This window comes from Typopeltis vanoorti, chromosome 20, assembly GCF_054136105.1.
Source record: "Typopeltis vanoorti isolate ZY-2024b chromosome 20, IOZ_Tvanoo_1.0, whole genome shotgun sequence".
NCBI lineage: Eukaryota > Metazoa > Arthropoda > Arachnida > Uropygi > Thelyphonidae > Typopeltis > Typopeltis vanoorti.
Window position 1 is genome coordinate 32,167,147 of NC_143568.1, and position 15,906 is coordinate 32,183,052.

Sequence of the window (15,906 nt, forward strand, 5' to 3'; positions counted from 1 at the left end):
TCAAAAGGCTCATCGTGGGAGGCCCATTCTAGAAAACGCAGTCTATCACACCATTCATTGACTGTTCGTGCTCTCACCACTCTATCAGGTAATGCATTCCATAGTTCAACCACCTTCCATGCAAAGAAACCACTCCTCACCCTCTTGCTCACAACTTCCAGGGATGGCCTCTTGTCCTCGCCCATTCTCCCTGTTCCGCCATGCGAAAGGACTTCCCAGTTTCAAACCTGTAACTACCTCTCAACAGTTTAAAAGTCTCAATTATATCACCTCTCCTCCTTCTATCTACCAAATTCTGCAGTTCACATTCCCTCAACCTCTCTTCATAACTAACATTATACAGTCCTGATACCATCTTTGTTATCTGCCTCTGCATCCTTTCCACAATTAATTTATCTCCTTCAAATCCTGGGGATCAAATTTGAGAACAATAGTCCAAGTGTGGTCTGATCAGGGATTTGTACAATGGAATGACAACTCTTTTATCTCTGCAGGTCTGCATCCTTCTCAGTATTGCAGCAATCCTCTCAGTCACCTTCACCACCTTTGCAATATGTTCTCTGAATTTCAGGTTTCTATCAATCATCACCCCCAGATCCCTTTCCTCCATTACTTCCTCCAATACAGTTCCTCCAACAGAGTGTGCAGCCTCCTATCAATGTATCCCAAACTTCAAGATATTTAGTTACATTTAATGCAGCTAAATGTCAAGTCTTGCAGTTAAACTAATAACCCTTCCCAGCTTCATATCATCAGCAAACAACTGAATATCCCCTTGCAATCCACTGACAATGTTATTGATATAAAGGTTAAACAATACAGGTCCCAGTACAAGATTAATATATATTTTTATGAACTAATAATGTCACATGTACATATATAGATTGGTGAAATGCAGAAACTTTGTATACATTTGCATGTAGTTTTATTAAATAGTTATGTCAGTAAAACCAATTTTCAGTTTATTGTAGCAAAACATCATTTGCATAAAAAAAGAGCAACATAGCTTTTTAAGGCAAAGCTAATTTGGTAAAATGCTTTACTTCAACTTCAGTCCTTCTTCCCTTGAAGATAAGAGTGACTGCTTCAGAGTATTCATTTGCAGTTGCTGAGAAAAATCTGATATAAAATGTACATATTTATTTTATAACATATTTTGTTATTTTTATGCCTCCATGGAACCTCTAGACATTGAAGTCCTTCCATTCTACAAGATGAAACTTTCAGAATTTTTTTTTTTAAATATAAAAAAAAAAAAAAATAGAAATCTGAAATAAGTCTTTTCTTAATTTTACTTTAGTCTTCTTCTTATTATTATTATTAAGAGAGATCTCCAGGGAGTCAGGACCTCATCGAGGCAGGCCATACTATTCACACCAGCTGTCATCATACCTGTTCTTGAATTATCCCAGTGTTTCCAAACCTTTTTTAATGAAGCAGACTACTAAAATTATAGGAATGTTTTTGAGCATCTTGCCTAAACTGCAGTGGTCTGCTACCTGATATTTTTATTATTATTTTTAGGCCTTTGTGAAATTCCTAGATATTGAAGGAGATACTTCCATTCTCCTCCTGAGTTACATTCACACATAGACCTGCACTTTTACAGGCATTTGAAATCCCTCTATTCTACAAGATGAAATTTTCTTTCAGAATATGTTTTAATTAAATTGGAAATCTTTTCTTAATTTTACTTTATCCCTTTTACCCCAGTGTTTCTTGATTTCATTTTAATGAAGCAGTCTATCTATAGATGGCATTGATGTAGATGATAATAGTAGAGGTTTGGTGGAGATGGAGAGTTGTAGAGTAGATGTCCTCCCTCGATGAGTCCTTGGAGGTGTCTCAAAATAATAATAATAATAATGTCTAAAATCCATGGGAATGGTTTTGAGCAACTTGCATTAAAGTGCAGTGATCTGCTATCTATTTGTCTTATGTACATATCAATATTTTACTCACAATTCTCTTCCCCCCCTCAAACATTTGGATTTGTCAGTACTAAAAGTTAGGTGTCCTCTTTTAAATAATGAAAAATGAGCAAAATTTATTAAAAAATAAATTAAAAAAAAAACATAAAAGGAAAACATTTTCAATGTTTACTTATTAGGTTCAGCTAATTTTCACTTCTGGTCTGAATACTCCCCCCCCACCCCATACACATGCCCAACTTTTCAAAAATCTTTTTAGTAAGGTTGAGCTGCATAAATATTACTATTTTTTTCCCCCCAATGTATTTGTATATGTGTATTAGAGTCACAATTATTAGTGTATATATTAACTGTTTTGTCTCTAAAGGTTTATTTTAATTAATTGCAAAAAATTACAGCAAGGAAATTTTGCATTCTTTCAAGGTGGATGCTGCTAGCTTAGGTGAGGAGTCAAATAGATTTAACACTGGAACAGGCTGTTATAAAAATCATGATCATACATTTCAGGAAGGATGTATAAATCAACGTAAGGATTCTCAGGTCCATTCTCTTCCACCTGGAGTTATCAATCCAAGTTCAAACAATTTACTAGATATCTCAAATCCAGAACCACCCGGAACAGCAGATTCTAGAGAGAGAGAAAATGTAAAGACAGGAAATTCTGATACTGCTTCTCCAAGAGGGTCACCTGTAAGTTACACATCTTTTTCTCAAAATCTTTTGTATTCTCCCCCTATATTGAAATATTTCTGCAGATTAGTGTTTCATTAGAAATCAGGATTCTCTTCAAGAATTAAATAATTAGATAGGTTATTGTTTATTTATTTGTGTAGCATGAGAACTTAAGTGGGACACTTCTTCCTGTGCAATACAAGGTAATCGGCCATTTTTGGTAAGGCTAGATTTGGTAATGAATATCAGCTCTTGTAATTTATATCCAAGGTTAAAATGGATTTGAAAAATATACATTTGTAAAGATAAAGAAACAAGAACTTTTGTCCATGTCATATAGTTAATTTTATAAATGAATTTAATCATAATTACTCTTATTTTTGAGAATTTTGTCCCTTCAAATTGCATTTATTCTAAATGGAAATTGACTTCCCGAATATTGCAGTTAGCTTTCATCAACATTTCCATCTTCCTTTTCTGTTTATACTAAAGTGTACTGCAAGCAACTTTCAAAATTGATTTTGAAAGGGCTAAAACACTAGGAAACTTGCATCATGTCCAAAAGGCAGTCATGCATTTCTTGTCTCTTGCCCAGCTGTTGGAAGCAGGGTTGGACAAAAATTATAGCTAACTTTTTTTTTTTCACTTGGATGGTTCTGTTACATCAATTACCTATTGGGGAAAAAATCCATCTCCTGGCTTCATACTTTTATTTCTGCTGTCCACCAGCAGCAGCAGCTGCGGAATTTAACTTCAAGTTACTTTAACACATTCACAATGGGGTGTGTTTTTTGCTGTACTATTACATCATAAGGCATAACACCACATGGCCTGGAATGAAAATATTAAAAAAAAAAAACATGCTAGACTCTATTTGTGATTTTGAGATGAAAAACCAGAGCACTTAGAGAAAAACTTAACTCCAGATACCAGCAGTTGAGCTATATATTGTGAACATAACTCAGATCTCTGGAATGAAGGGAAAATACATTGGAATAATTTGTGTAGAGTTGAAACAGGGACATTACTAAAGACTATCCTTGGAAGTTACATATGAAGAGAATTCCATTCGTTTGCACTTTCCTTTATACAAGTTTTTTTTCTGCTTTGAAAGTGGTGAGTGAAAAGCTCACTTGAGGATATCAGCATGGAAACCATAAGAACTTAAGACATAGTTTTGAGTATTTTATTTGATAGTGATGACATTTCAAGGTGATTCTTTTGACTCCATGAAGGTCTGAAATGATGAAAGAAAAGTGATCATATGGGTTCCTTATTTTACCTACTTTCTCTCCCTTACCCACCACAAAAATTCTACTTACAAAAATGGAAATGAAAAATTACCAAGAACAGTACTTTTCTTGGTCTTTTCTTTTAATGATGTGCCTGCACACATCATAAACAGCTCTAATTTTCCTTATTCTTCACACCCATTCTCTCACTGATCAACACTTTCACCAGATGCTTAATTGCACATGCATTCAAGTGTAGGCTTTCTTTCATAAAAAATCCTTTCACTCATATCTCTAGAAGCATGACACTATTTTTTTATTATTATATTGTTGTTATTATTTAGACAGGTATCTCCATGGAGTCAAGACTCATCACAGGAGATCCACATACCCATTATTCACACAATACCCATCCTACATTTCCTTAAATTTATTCACTGTTGAGAACTCACAACTACCTCTGGTAGTCCATTCCATTCATTCACCACTTGCCAAGCAAAGAACCTAGTCTGCACACCCTTACTAACCAGACTCTTTGACAATTCCTAAGTGTAATCCCCTTGTTATTTCCCTACTCCTCATGAATTTTTTGTCAATCTTATAGAATCTTCATAAAAACTTACAAGTTTTGATTGTATCCCCTCTCCTCCACCTGCTGGCTAACCACACACCTTCAGTCTGTCCTCATAGGGAGCATTCCACAGACCTGTCGCCAGCTTGGTCACTTGTCTCTGAATCCTCTCCACCACTTCCTGATCCCCAAGAAATGCAGGTGACCAAATCTGTGCATAGTAGACATGATTGTGTAGGATTTCTCCTACACAGTCTGTCCATCGACTCCTTTGCTATCATGACGTTTTCTTAATTTATTCCAATAATACCACTGAAAAGATTTTGAGTCTTTTTCCCCCACTTCTTCCAGCAGTTTTTTTTATCTCTTATTCTGTAATAATCACCATTCAAATAATTTATACTTGCTAAAAACGGTCATTTCTCTCTCTCTACATTTTAATAAGTCACACTTTAAATTTTCATCATCATCAAATTCCTGCCATGTATCCTCAAGGGATGTACAGAATATGATAGTACTACATGAAGAATTTACATCTACATTACTAACTACCTATCTACAATTTTCCTCCAAATCAGTCTGTTACCTGTCAAAACTCTAACATTATCAGATCTTATATTTCTATTTCTAAGGCACTTTTTACATATCAATACACCTATACTTTCCTCTCCCATTCTGTTTAAGTGGCCATCCTGAGATTAGCTCTGCTAACACATTCCTGGATGTTGACAATGTCAAATTCTTTCCCAATGTTGGAAGTTTTTTCCCCACTTCGTTAGACTATAAATTATATATTTAGTTTAATCCTTTATCCAAGTGTAAGCAAACAAAGTTTGCGCCTGAAGTATCTTCAGGACTGGGACAACTCGTGGCAAAGGTGGACTAAGTTCACATCACTTTCCTTAGTATCCCATAATGCAAAGCACATCTCCTTGCGGACATGTATATTGCTATGCATTTTGGGAAGGGTCACTACCCACACCATGTTCGCAAGGAGATGCGCTTTTCATTATGGAATACTAAGGAAAGTGATGTGAACTTAGTCCACCTTTGCCGCGAGTCATCAGTACTGAAGATTCTTTCCCAATATCCTCATTTTTAATATATATTGCCATTGATGCTTTCTGATTTTATGCCCCTGATCTTTCTCAGGACTCTCATATTGGTCAAGTATTTTACTTCTGACCCAGCTCTCAGATCCATAAGTTAAAATTGGTTTGAACACTGTCTTGGATACAGCTAATTTAGTGTTTTGACAAATTTCTCTCTTATTCCATATAAATTTATTCAGTTGACTTCCTACTATACCAGCTTTGTTGATTCGGTTGTGTATTTCAAAATTTAATTTAATTTAATAAGATACCATCTTCACTAAAAATCGTGCCTAAGTAGCTGAAATGTTTTACTTCTTCTATAGGTTCTTCATTCACAATGCAGTTGATATTTTCAATGCCTCTGCCTATTTTCATTGTGTTTGTCTTGTTATTTCTGACCTTCATATACCATATCTATTACAAGAGTTATTCAATTTTGTCAGGGAATTATCATTATTATTATCATTATTCAGGCCTCCATGGAGTCAAAAGACTCATTGTGGGAGGTCCTTCCTAAGAACATAAAGTTTGCCAAGACTCATCAAGGGGAGGTCCCCCCCCCTAAGAAACACAAAGTCTATCATACCACTCCTTAAACTCATTGACCGTTCTCGCTCTCACCACTCCATCAGGCAATGCATTCCACGGTTCAACCACCCTCCATGCAAAGAAACCACTCCTCACCCTCTTGCTCACAGTTTCCTTTTGTACCTTCCAGGGATGGCCTCTTGTCATCACTCCTTCCTGCTGTTACCAAGCGAAAGAACTCCCCAATGTCAACACTGTAACCACCTCTCATCAGTTTAAAAGTCTCAATCATATCACCTCTCCTTCTTCTATCCGCCAAACTCTGCAGTTCACACTCCCTCAGCCGATCCTCATAACTAACATTCTACAGTCCTGACACCATCTTTGTTATCCGCCTTTGTACCCTTTCTACGGTTAATTTATCCCCTTCAAATCCTGGGGACCAGATCTGAGAACAATAGTCTAAGTGTGGTCTGATCAGAGTCTTATACAATGGAATGATAACCATTTATCTCTACAGGTCAGTGTCCTTCTCATTATTGCAGCAATCCTCTGTGTTACCTTCACCATCTTTACAATATGTCTTGTAGTCTTGTATTGGATTTATTTAAACATATAACATCATTCACATAAAGTAAAGAGCTGAGATTATCATCTCCAATTTGATATCAGGTTTTATACCACTTTCCTTCATAATACGATCCATATTGTTAATGAATAACAGAGAGAATAATGTACATCGTTATCTGATACCAGATATTTCTTTCTTACCTATACTTCCTTCAATTCTAACTGCTGACTTACAACTCAAATAAAAACTAAGTATTGTTTGATATAATGCTCCATTGACACCATATAACTGCAGCGTATTGAATAGCTTTTCTCTTGGCACCTGGTCATATGATTTTTCCATGATATACAAAACTTACATACAGATCTTTGTTATATTCCCATGATTTCTCAACTGTCTGTCTTAAAGTGAAAATCTGATCCCGACAGCCTCTATTTGGCCTGAATCCAGCTTGTTCTTCACCAAGCTTTTCTTCCACAATCCTTCTCACCCGTTTCTCAAGTATACTTGTGTAAATCTTACCAGGAGCACTCAGTAGAAAAATACCTCTGTAATTCTCACATTCAGATTTATTTCCCTTTTTTTATTTTTATATGGGTACTATGAGAGTTCTACTCCAATCATCTGGAATTCGTCCCTCCATACATGAGTATTTCTGGTCAAATATCATCTAATCCTGCTGCCTTTCCACATTTCAGGCCTTTGATGGCTCTTTCTACTTCAAGTATGGATATGTATTCCTGACTGCATCTCTGTTGAGTGTTTTTTTTAATACTGTGCTATCACTGCTTGTTTCCTTTACAATTTTTCGAAGTAATACCAAGGATATCTTCAAGGATATCTTTTTCTCCAGTTTTCATGTCACCTTTATCATCTCTAATACCTTTTAGCACTCTTTCCTCCATTTCTGAGCTTCTTCAACAACTTCCAGAATATCTCGGCACCTTTTTGATATTTATTTTCTATCTTCTTACCAAAGTCTTCCCATGACTTTTGTTTAGCCAATTTTACACAGTGTTTAGCTTTCTTACATTTGTCTCTGTATTCTCTAAGAGCACAAAAACTGACTGTTTGCCAGGAATGTTTGATATGCTTTCTTCTTTTCTCTTTAACTTCCGTGTCCACCATGGAGTTCTGATTTTTCTATCTTTGCAGACAACCTCACCACATGCCTCTCTGGCTGAATCAATCAGTGTTTTCTTCAGGGCTTGCCACTGAATCTTCAAGGTTTGGTTCCTGTTCTCAAACACTTTCATTTTTCCTTGAATAATGTTTGTGTATTTTAGTCTACAGTTCGCATCTGAGAGCTGCTCAACTTTTATTCGCTTCAAAAATTCATTACATGTTCTTCTTTTTAATATGAAATTCAATTTTATTTTGCTCAAGACTAAATGGTGATTACTTCCAGTTTCAGATCTTCTGTACACTCTGGTGTCCTGCACCAGGAAGAAAACATCACTGTCGACAATATCATAGTCAATGGAATCTTTCTTATTCCTTGCCTCTTCTCTCCATGTGAATTTGTGCACATTTTTATGTTGGAAGTGTTAGTAACAACCATTCCATGTCCTGAGCAGAAATCCAACAGGTATTTGTTGTTATTATTAGCTTTGCTCTTTTCTCCAAATTATTATCCTTATTATTTCGGGCTACTCCAGGGAGTGCTTAGGCTCATCGAAGGAGGCCCTAAACATCATGCCCACACAACTATTCGACATTCTCACAGTATCTGTCATACCTTGCCTTGAACTCGCTCACTGTCATAGCACCTACAACAGACTCTGGCAGCTTATTCCACTCATTTACCACTCTAAAAGTAAAGAACCCAGCTCTAACACCACTGCTAACCACACTCTTGCCCAGCTTCCATAGGTGTCCCCTAGTTCTTCCACCACTAGTCCTGATCTCAAAAATATCCTCTGAATTAATCCTATAGAATCCTTTTAGCAATTTGAATGTCTCAATCATATCCCCCCTTTTCCGCCTATCAACTAGTTTCTGCAACCCACAAATCTTCAACCTGTTCTCATATGGTTCATTCCATAGACCTGCTATCATCTTAGTCACTCGCCTCTGGATCCTCTCCACCTCCTTCCTATCAAGAAGGAACCAAGGTAACCAAATCTGGGCACAGTAGTCGAGATGAGGTCTTACCAGGGCTTGGTACAGAGGTACAATAACTTGCTTGTCTCTGCTTGTCAAGGTATTTTTCAACAACCAAGTGAGTTGATGAGCTGATTTAGCTACTTTTGCAATGTGTCCTCTAAACTTCAACTCCTTATCCACCAACACTCCTAAATCGTGCCTCATCAATTTACTGGAGTACAGTTCCACCAATGTGGTATACTGCTGCCAATCTTTTCACCCCAAAATGCATAACCTTACATTTTGTCACATTAAATTGACATCCATTCTCCTTAGCCCAGAACTCCAATCTATCTAAGTCATCTTGCAAGACTTTGACATCTTCTGCATTCACTACCACCCTACCCAACTTTGCATCATCAGCGAACAAGTGAACTGTTCCACTTAGATCCTTCCCTATATCGTTAATGAACAGATTAAACAGCAGTGGTCCAAGAACAGAACCTTGCAGCACACCACTAGTCACAGGCCGTTTTTTGGACTCTACTCCTGAATAAACTACTCTTTGATATCTCTCCATCAACCACCCAGCTATCCATCTCACCAACCCTATATCCATTCCCATATGTTGTAGTTTACGGATTAGAATTCCATGTGGTATCCTGTCAAATGCTTTTGCCAGGTCCAGCAGTATCACTGTATACTGATTTCCCTTATGCAGTTCTGCCATCACCTTGTTATAAAACTTGAGCAAGTTACTGAGGTATGATCTACCCTTCACAAAGCCATGCTGTCCCCTGTACAGTATCTCATTTTCATCAATCCATTCCTGTATTTTTCCCTTGACTACTTTCTCCAAGACCTTGACAACGACTCCTGATATGCTGATTGGTCGGTAATTTGCCACCATAGTCTTGGATCCTCCTTTATGCAGTGAAACTATTTTCCCCTCTTTCCATGCCTTTGGGACTAAACCAGACCCGAGACTCAGATTAAACAACATGGTCAAGGGCACTGATAATTCCTTAGCCGCTTCATGCAAGACCCGTGCCGGTATACCATCCAATCCCACAGATGTATTCACATTAAGGTTCTGTAATAGACTGTTCACCTCCACTTCATTCATCACAATTCCCATATAAACTAATGGTTCCTTCATTTTTTCAATGTCACCACCTGGATGATATACTTTTGCAAAGTGCGCGCTCAGTAACTCCACTATATCGACTGGTTCAGTGACCTCCTTACCATCATCATTCCTTAAAATCATTTTGCCATGTACAGTTTTTTTCTTGCTTGCAGCATATTGAAAGAACTGTTTGGGATTCTCTTTTGCTTGCATAGCTAGTTTCCTTTCATAATCGGCTTTTGCTGTTTTTACCACACTTGTTACCCTTCTGGCCTGCACTTTATACCGTTCGTGTGTCTGCAGGTCACCCCTTTCTTTAAATTCCCTCCACAGTTGTTTCTTTTTTTGCAGCTCAAGCTTAATGGTGTTATTCATCCATTTAACCCCTACTTGTTTTATTATTCGGACCCTAGGTATACAATCAGCCATAACCTCCTGTAAATGCTCCTTGACCACTTCCCATGCGCTATCGACGTCCAGCCCTTGCAGTTGTACATGCCATGGCACTGATCCAAGCAATCTCCTAAGCTTGTCAAATTTGCCAGCACGGTAATTCCACATATACCCTGTCTTAATCAAAAATTCCACACCTTTAGCCACCTCCCAGGTCAAGACCTTATGATCACTCTCACCAATAGGTGGCAACATGGTCATATTCATTACAGTCAAATTGTGAGATGCTATTACCAGGTCAAGCACTCTCACACCCCTAGTATTTTCAATTACATGCTGTCTCAGATAGTTATCCCTTAATAATTGAATAAAATCCATTTCCTTTCTCACATGTGTCCTCTCCTCCTTCCAATCAATGTTACCATAGTTGAAATCCCCCATAATAATTACCCTCCTTCCACTCATTTCATCAATTTGTTTATGCATACTATCTCCACCATCTATTCCATCACCTGGTCTATAGCAGCACCCAACTGTGTATTTTATTCTGCCAGTCTCAATCTCACACCAAATAGCCTCAAATGAGCTCCTTTCACTATCCTGCAATACAAAATATTTTCCCAAAATTATCGCAAAATATTTTTGTATGTCTGACAATCATTTCCTACTCTGCTATTTAGATCCCCAGCAGGTATCAACTTTTCATTTTTCATTGTGTCAGTTGCTTTCTCTAAAGCCTCAAAAAATTCCTCCACTTCTGCCTTAGTAGAACCTTCTGTAGGACCATAGGCACAAATAAGGCTCATTGTCCAGTTCCCTATTCTGATAATTGTCCACATCACTCTACTTGAGACTTCCTGCCATTCAAGAAGATTAGCCTTGTATTTAGTGTTGAATACTATGGCTACTCCTTCTTTTCCATGATTGTTATTGTCTGAATATAACATTTTGTATTTATTGCTCAGAAAGATCTCACCAGTTTTTGTCATTTTTGTTTCAGTCATCCCTATTATGTTGATCTGGTACTTATCAAATTCCTCAGCTAGCTTCATTTCTTTGCCATTTGGGCTTCTTATGTTGATAGTACTGTTCTTGAACTTTGATGTTGAGTTGAGGTGTGTTTTGGGATTTGTTCCAATAGCTGACTTTTTGCTGTTTGCCCTGGCGAAAACAACGGGGGCGTTTTTAACAGGCACCACCCCAGTTGGCATGAAATTCTGTCATGTTGTTCCATCTTGAATTTTGGTTAAGCCAATAAGAATACATTTGGTTGGCTAAATCCCAAATTGCCATCCCATCCTCGTTCGTTCAGTAGGTAGATTCCTAACAGGGTGCATCACGAGAAGGTGAGGATTAGACATTAAGTCAGAATCCCTGGTCGGTTCTCCACATTCCTTTAAGGACTATGTGAAGATCTCCTCTCAGGTATACAGCTTTGACCCTTAAGCATCCCACTTTGAATCTTAACTCCCAGAAATTACTGGAAAACATGATTTCTTCAGTCACTTATCAAGTGGATGATCGAGGGGATTAAGCATGAAATCTGGAAGAAGGCACTATGGAGGCAGAACGAGATGAATAATGGTAATAGTCATTTGCATGAGGAGTATAAGGAGCAGGTCAGGAGAGTGACTCAATTGGTAGGCACATCAAAAGTATAGAAAGTGTATAAGCAGAAATTAGCAAATCAGGCCAAGAAAAACCCTCAAGAATTTTTTCAATATGTGGCAAGTAGAAAGAATGATTATGGCAAGTTAATGTTAATGATTGAAAGTGGAAATTAGTAAATGCTGCTTGTTTCCTTTAGCAATTTTTTGAAATAATACAAGGATATCTTTTTCTCCAGTTTTCATGTCACCTTTATTATCTAATACTTTTTACAGCACCCTTTCTTCCATTTCGAGGAAAGAGGACATTTTGAGCCCACTGAACAGTTCATCAAGGGGGTTTCATCCTCATTGTGAAATCAGAAGCTCATCTGTAGAGAATGAAATGAGAGAAGACTTTATAATGGTGAGCAAGCTAGAGGTATATGAGGAATTAACCAAGTCCTCATATACCTCTAGCTGTATGTCTAATGCAATAGGACTTGATGACATATCCTTTTGGCAATTTGTATGTGAAAATATGACTTCTGCATTACTTCAACCTTAGTATCACCTCTGGGTTTGGCTTCCACTGAAGAGCCAATAAATCGATAAAGGTCGAAACCGGTATGGGTAGTGACCCTTCCCATAATGCATAGCATTATACATGTCCGCAAGGAGATGTGCTTTGCATTATGGCAAGTGATGTGAAGTCATACCACCTTTACCACAAGTTGCTCAATCCTGAAAATACTTCAGGTGCAAACTTTGTTTGCTTACACTTGGATAAAGGATTAAGTCAAGTATATAATTTCTTGGTATCTTTAATTTATAACATATCCATATGTTTTAAAGGAATGTTCCAGCGAGTTAGCATCAGCCTTGGCCTACCTGTTTAGTGAGAGTCTTGAAACAGCACAAATCTGAAAGGAATAGAAGGAAGATAAAATTGTTCCACTTCACAAAGGTGGTGTTAAGGCTACAAATTATGGAGTTCATGTATTGGAGAGGTTGGTGAGAGCAGTGATACAAAAGCAGATTAATAACAGCAGCATTTCTTGTGTGTGTGCTAATCAGCATAGGTTTATTTAAAGGGAGATTTTATCTATTTGCTTATGTACTATATAACAAGGTGACAAATGTATTGGACAAGGGAGTTCATATACAGTGGTGTACTTAAATTTTACAAATCCTTTTGGCACATTGTCACATCACAAGTTGGTAATTAAACTTGAGCAGATGGGATTAGATAATAGATTAGGGAGCTGGATAGGTAACTGGCTCTTGGATAGGTATCAACAAATTGTGTATGGGGGAGGACACTATCTTGAAAGAGGAAATTCACTAGTGGCATGTCACAAGGGTCAGTTTTGGGACCACTGTTGTTTAATTTGTATATTAATGATATTGGGATGGGTTTAACTGGTGATATAAACTTTTTGTTTGTGGATGATGCAAAGAATCTTGAATAGATTGTATAAGAGGGCAAACAGTAGGGAACTGTAAGTTCAGTGTTGCAGAGTGTCGAGTTCTGAAATGTGGTATGCAACAATGGGATTCAAAGTATAAACTTGATACGGAAATTTTGAAGGAAGTTGAGGAGATGAGTTAGTTACCTTGGAGTGGTGGTGGGGAAGGATCTGAAGTTCAGAGGTCACATTGCACAAGTTTTAAATGCATCACTTCAGATTATCATGGTGATGAGGATATATTGGAAAGGATCCAGGGAAGACTAAGGTGGTAACTGGTCTTTGGGAAGTGGAATACAAAGATTGACTGAGGGAATGCGGTCTGCAAAGCTTTATGAATAGGAGGAAGTGAGAGGATATGATTGAGACCTTTAAGTTGGTTAATGGTTGTTACCAGGTTAATGTGGAGGAAATGTTTCATAGAATGGTAGAAGGGGGGGGGGGTAGATCAAGCTTATCCCTGGAAGCTGGATAAGGAGAGTGTGAGCATAAGGAGTAGGTGCATAGAGAGTGGTTGGTTGGTAGAACACGCGTTGCCTGGCATTGTGGTGAATGCAGATACATTGAATGAGTTTAATGCATGATAAATTAAAGATCCCAAGAAATTATATTCTTGGTTTTATCCTCTATTCAAGTGTAAGCAAACAATGTTTGTGCCTGAAGTAATTTCAGGACTGGGCAACTCTTATATAGAAGCTAATGACTTCACATCACTTGCCTTAGTATTCCATAAAAAACAAGCATAAAAAAAATGCTAAATATTATGAGAAAGGTCACCACCCAGACCAGTTTCGACATTTATTGAGGTCTCATCAGTGGGAGCCAGACTCAGAAGTGATACCAAGCTTGAGGTAAGAGTTGCCCAGTCCTGAAATTATTTCAGGTGCAAACTTTGTTTGCTTACACTTGGATAAAGGATTAAACCTGGAATATAATTTCTTGGCATCTTTAATTTATAATATAACTAAGTAAAAAAAACTTCCAACATCTATCTCTCTAATCCAGAGTATTTTAGTAATAAGTTGTGATACCTTTTTGCTACTTATATATGAAAATATAACTTTTGCATTACTTCAACCTTAGTATCAGGATTGAAATATGCAGTGTATCCAGTTTTGGTTTCATGGAGTTTGTAGGAAAAATGGCACCTATCATGAAGAGAGTTTACGTGTACACTAAAGTTACTAATCTTGCGTTTTGATTAATGTGATATTTTTTTTTGGGGGGGGGGGAATTACGAACGATTTTTAGAGGTAAGCTTTCTTCATTTTGTGACTATTTTTGCACTTATATTGTCTAGCTGGTAGACTATTGCATTAGCCAATGTTTGGCATTGCTGGCAGTTCTCTACGGCTGCGGTATTCTCTACAGAAATTTTGCTGGCAGGTCTTTAGACCTGTGGGATTTATATTTGCGCTCATATGCAATTAAATCGATATGAGCATGCCTGACTTGGACATTGTCACTGACTTGCTTGACGAAGAGCCAGCTATCATACTCATTAATAAACTTCAAACTGAAATGGCCTGCTATCTTGATTGATCCCTAGTTTCATTAAAAAGCTTCTTAAAAATTTGAACAAGAATGGCCCGGCTACTTAAACTTATATTCTTTACCCAAGGTTGATGATGAAGATAATGAAGACTCTCCTCAAATGGAGGAAAAGCTCAATTTACTGGTGTCTGCCTCTGATCAAGAAGAAACTCGTGCTCGTAAAAAGCGAAAAACTTGCTTCTGAACCAACAAATGAAGTTGGTATGGATGAAGACTCTCCCAATTTAGACTCCTCCACCTCTCCCGATGAGAAGGTTCTGCTGATTATCCTAAGGGAGAAGCACAGATGGACAACTCTAAGAACCACCATGGCTAACTTACAAATAAATTATAGATTGGCCAAAAATGTAGATGAGGGCATAAAAATTCAGCCTGCCACGATGGCTGATTATAGAAATCTTACAAAGGAGCTGTACGCAAGAGGAATAAAATACCATACATTTTCACTTACCTCCAAAAAAAATCTGAAAGTGGTCCTCCGAGGATATTGACATGGATGAAATAGTCACTGACCTCAACTTACAGGATCTACTTCCCATAAAGGTCAGTAGAATGTTCAGATCAAATAAGACAACTATGCCTCTAGTTTTAGTAGAGATTCATAACATTTACAAGGATATTTACAATATAAAGTCAATCTGTGGACTTAAAATCACCCCAGAACCATTGAGGAAAAGAGCATCTTCTGGGCAGTGCCACAGATGCCAGAAGTTTGACCATGCCCAAAAGTTGTGCAAAGCTCAGTACAGATGTTTAAAATGTGGTAAGAATCACCTCACAAACACTTGTACCAAGCCCATATCCACCTCGGCTAAGTGCGCTAATTGTGGCGGTCCTCACCCTGCTAATTATAGAGGGGTGTATTCATCACCCCAAAAACAGATGGAATGATCCAGATTGTCAACCTACCTCATCATCTAGTACAAGAGCTCCTGAAATTCAAGCTCCTCAGTCCTCCAAAAGTGAGAACACGACAACAGGTGCTCCCTCATTATTAACTGAGCCCCATAAGAAAATGAATCTTCAACATCAAACAAGAACATATGCCGATGTGGCCCACTCCAAACAGATAGTACAAAACCAGAACCTGA

The 15,906-nt window shown here is 37.6% G+C and overlaps 1 protein-coding gene across 2 annotated transcripts in view; it reads left to right on the plus strand.

Annotated features, from left to right (window-relative positions):
* Positions 1-15,906, plus strand: part of LOC150095347 (potassium voltage-gated channel protein Shab-like) — a 341,014-nt gene that overhangs the window by 161,420 nt on the left and 163,688 nt on the right. Inside the window, exon 4 of one of the 2 annotated variants that reach the window (XM_090410729.1) lies at positions 2,355-2,621. In XM_090410729.1, the coding sequence (XP_090266855.1) occupies positions 2,355-2,621 (267 nt within the window). The remainder of the gene's footprint in view (positions 1-2,354; positions 2,622-15,906) is intronic. The other variant, XM_090410730.1, reaches the window with a different exon arrangement.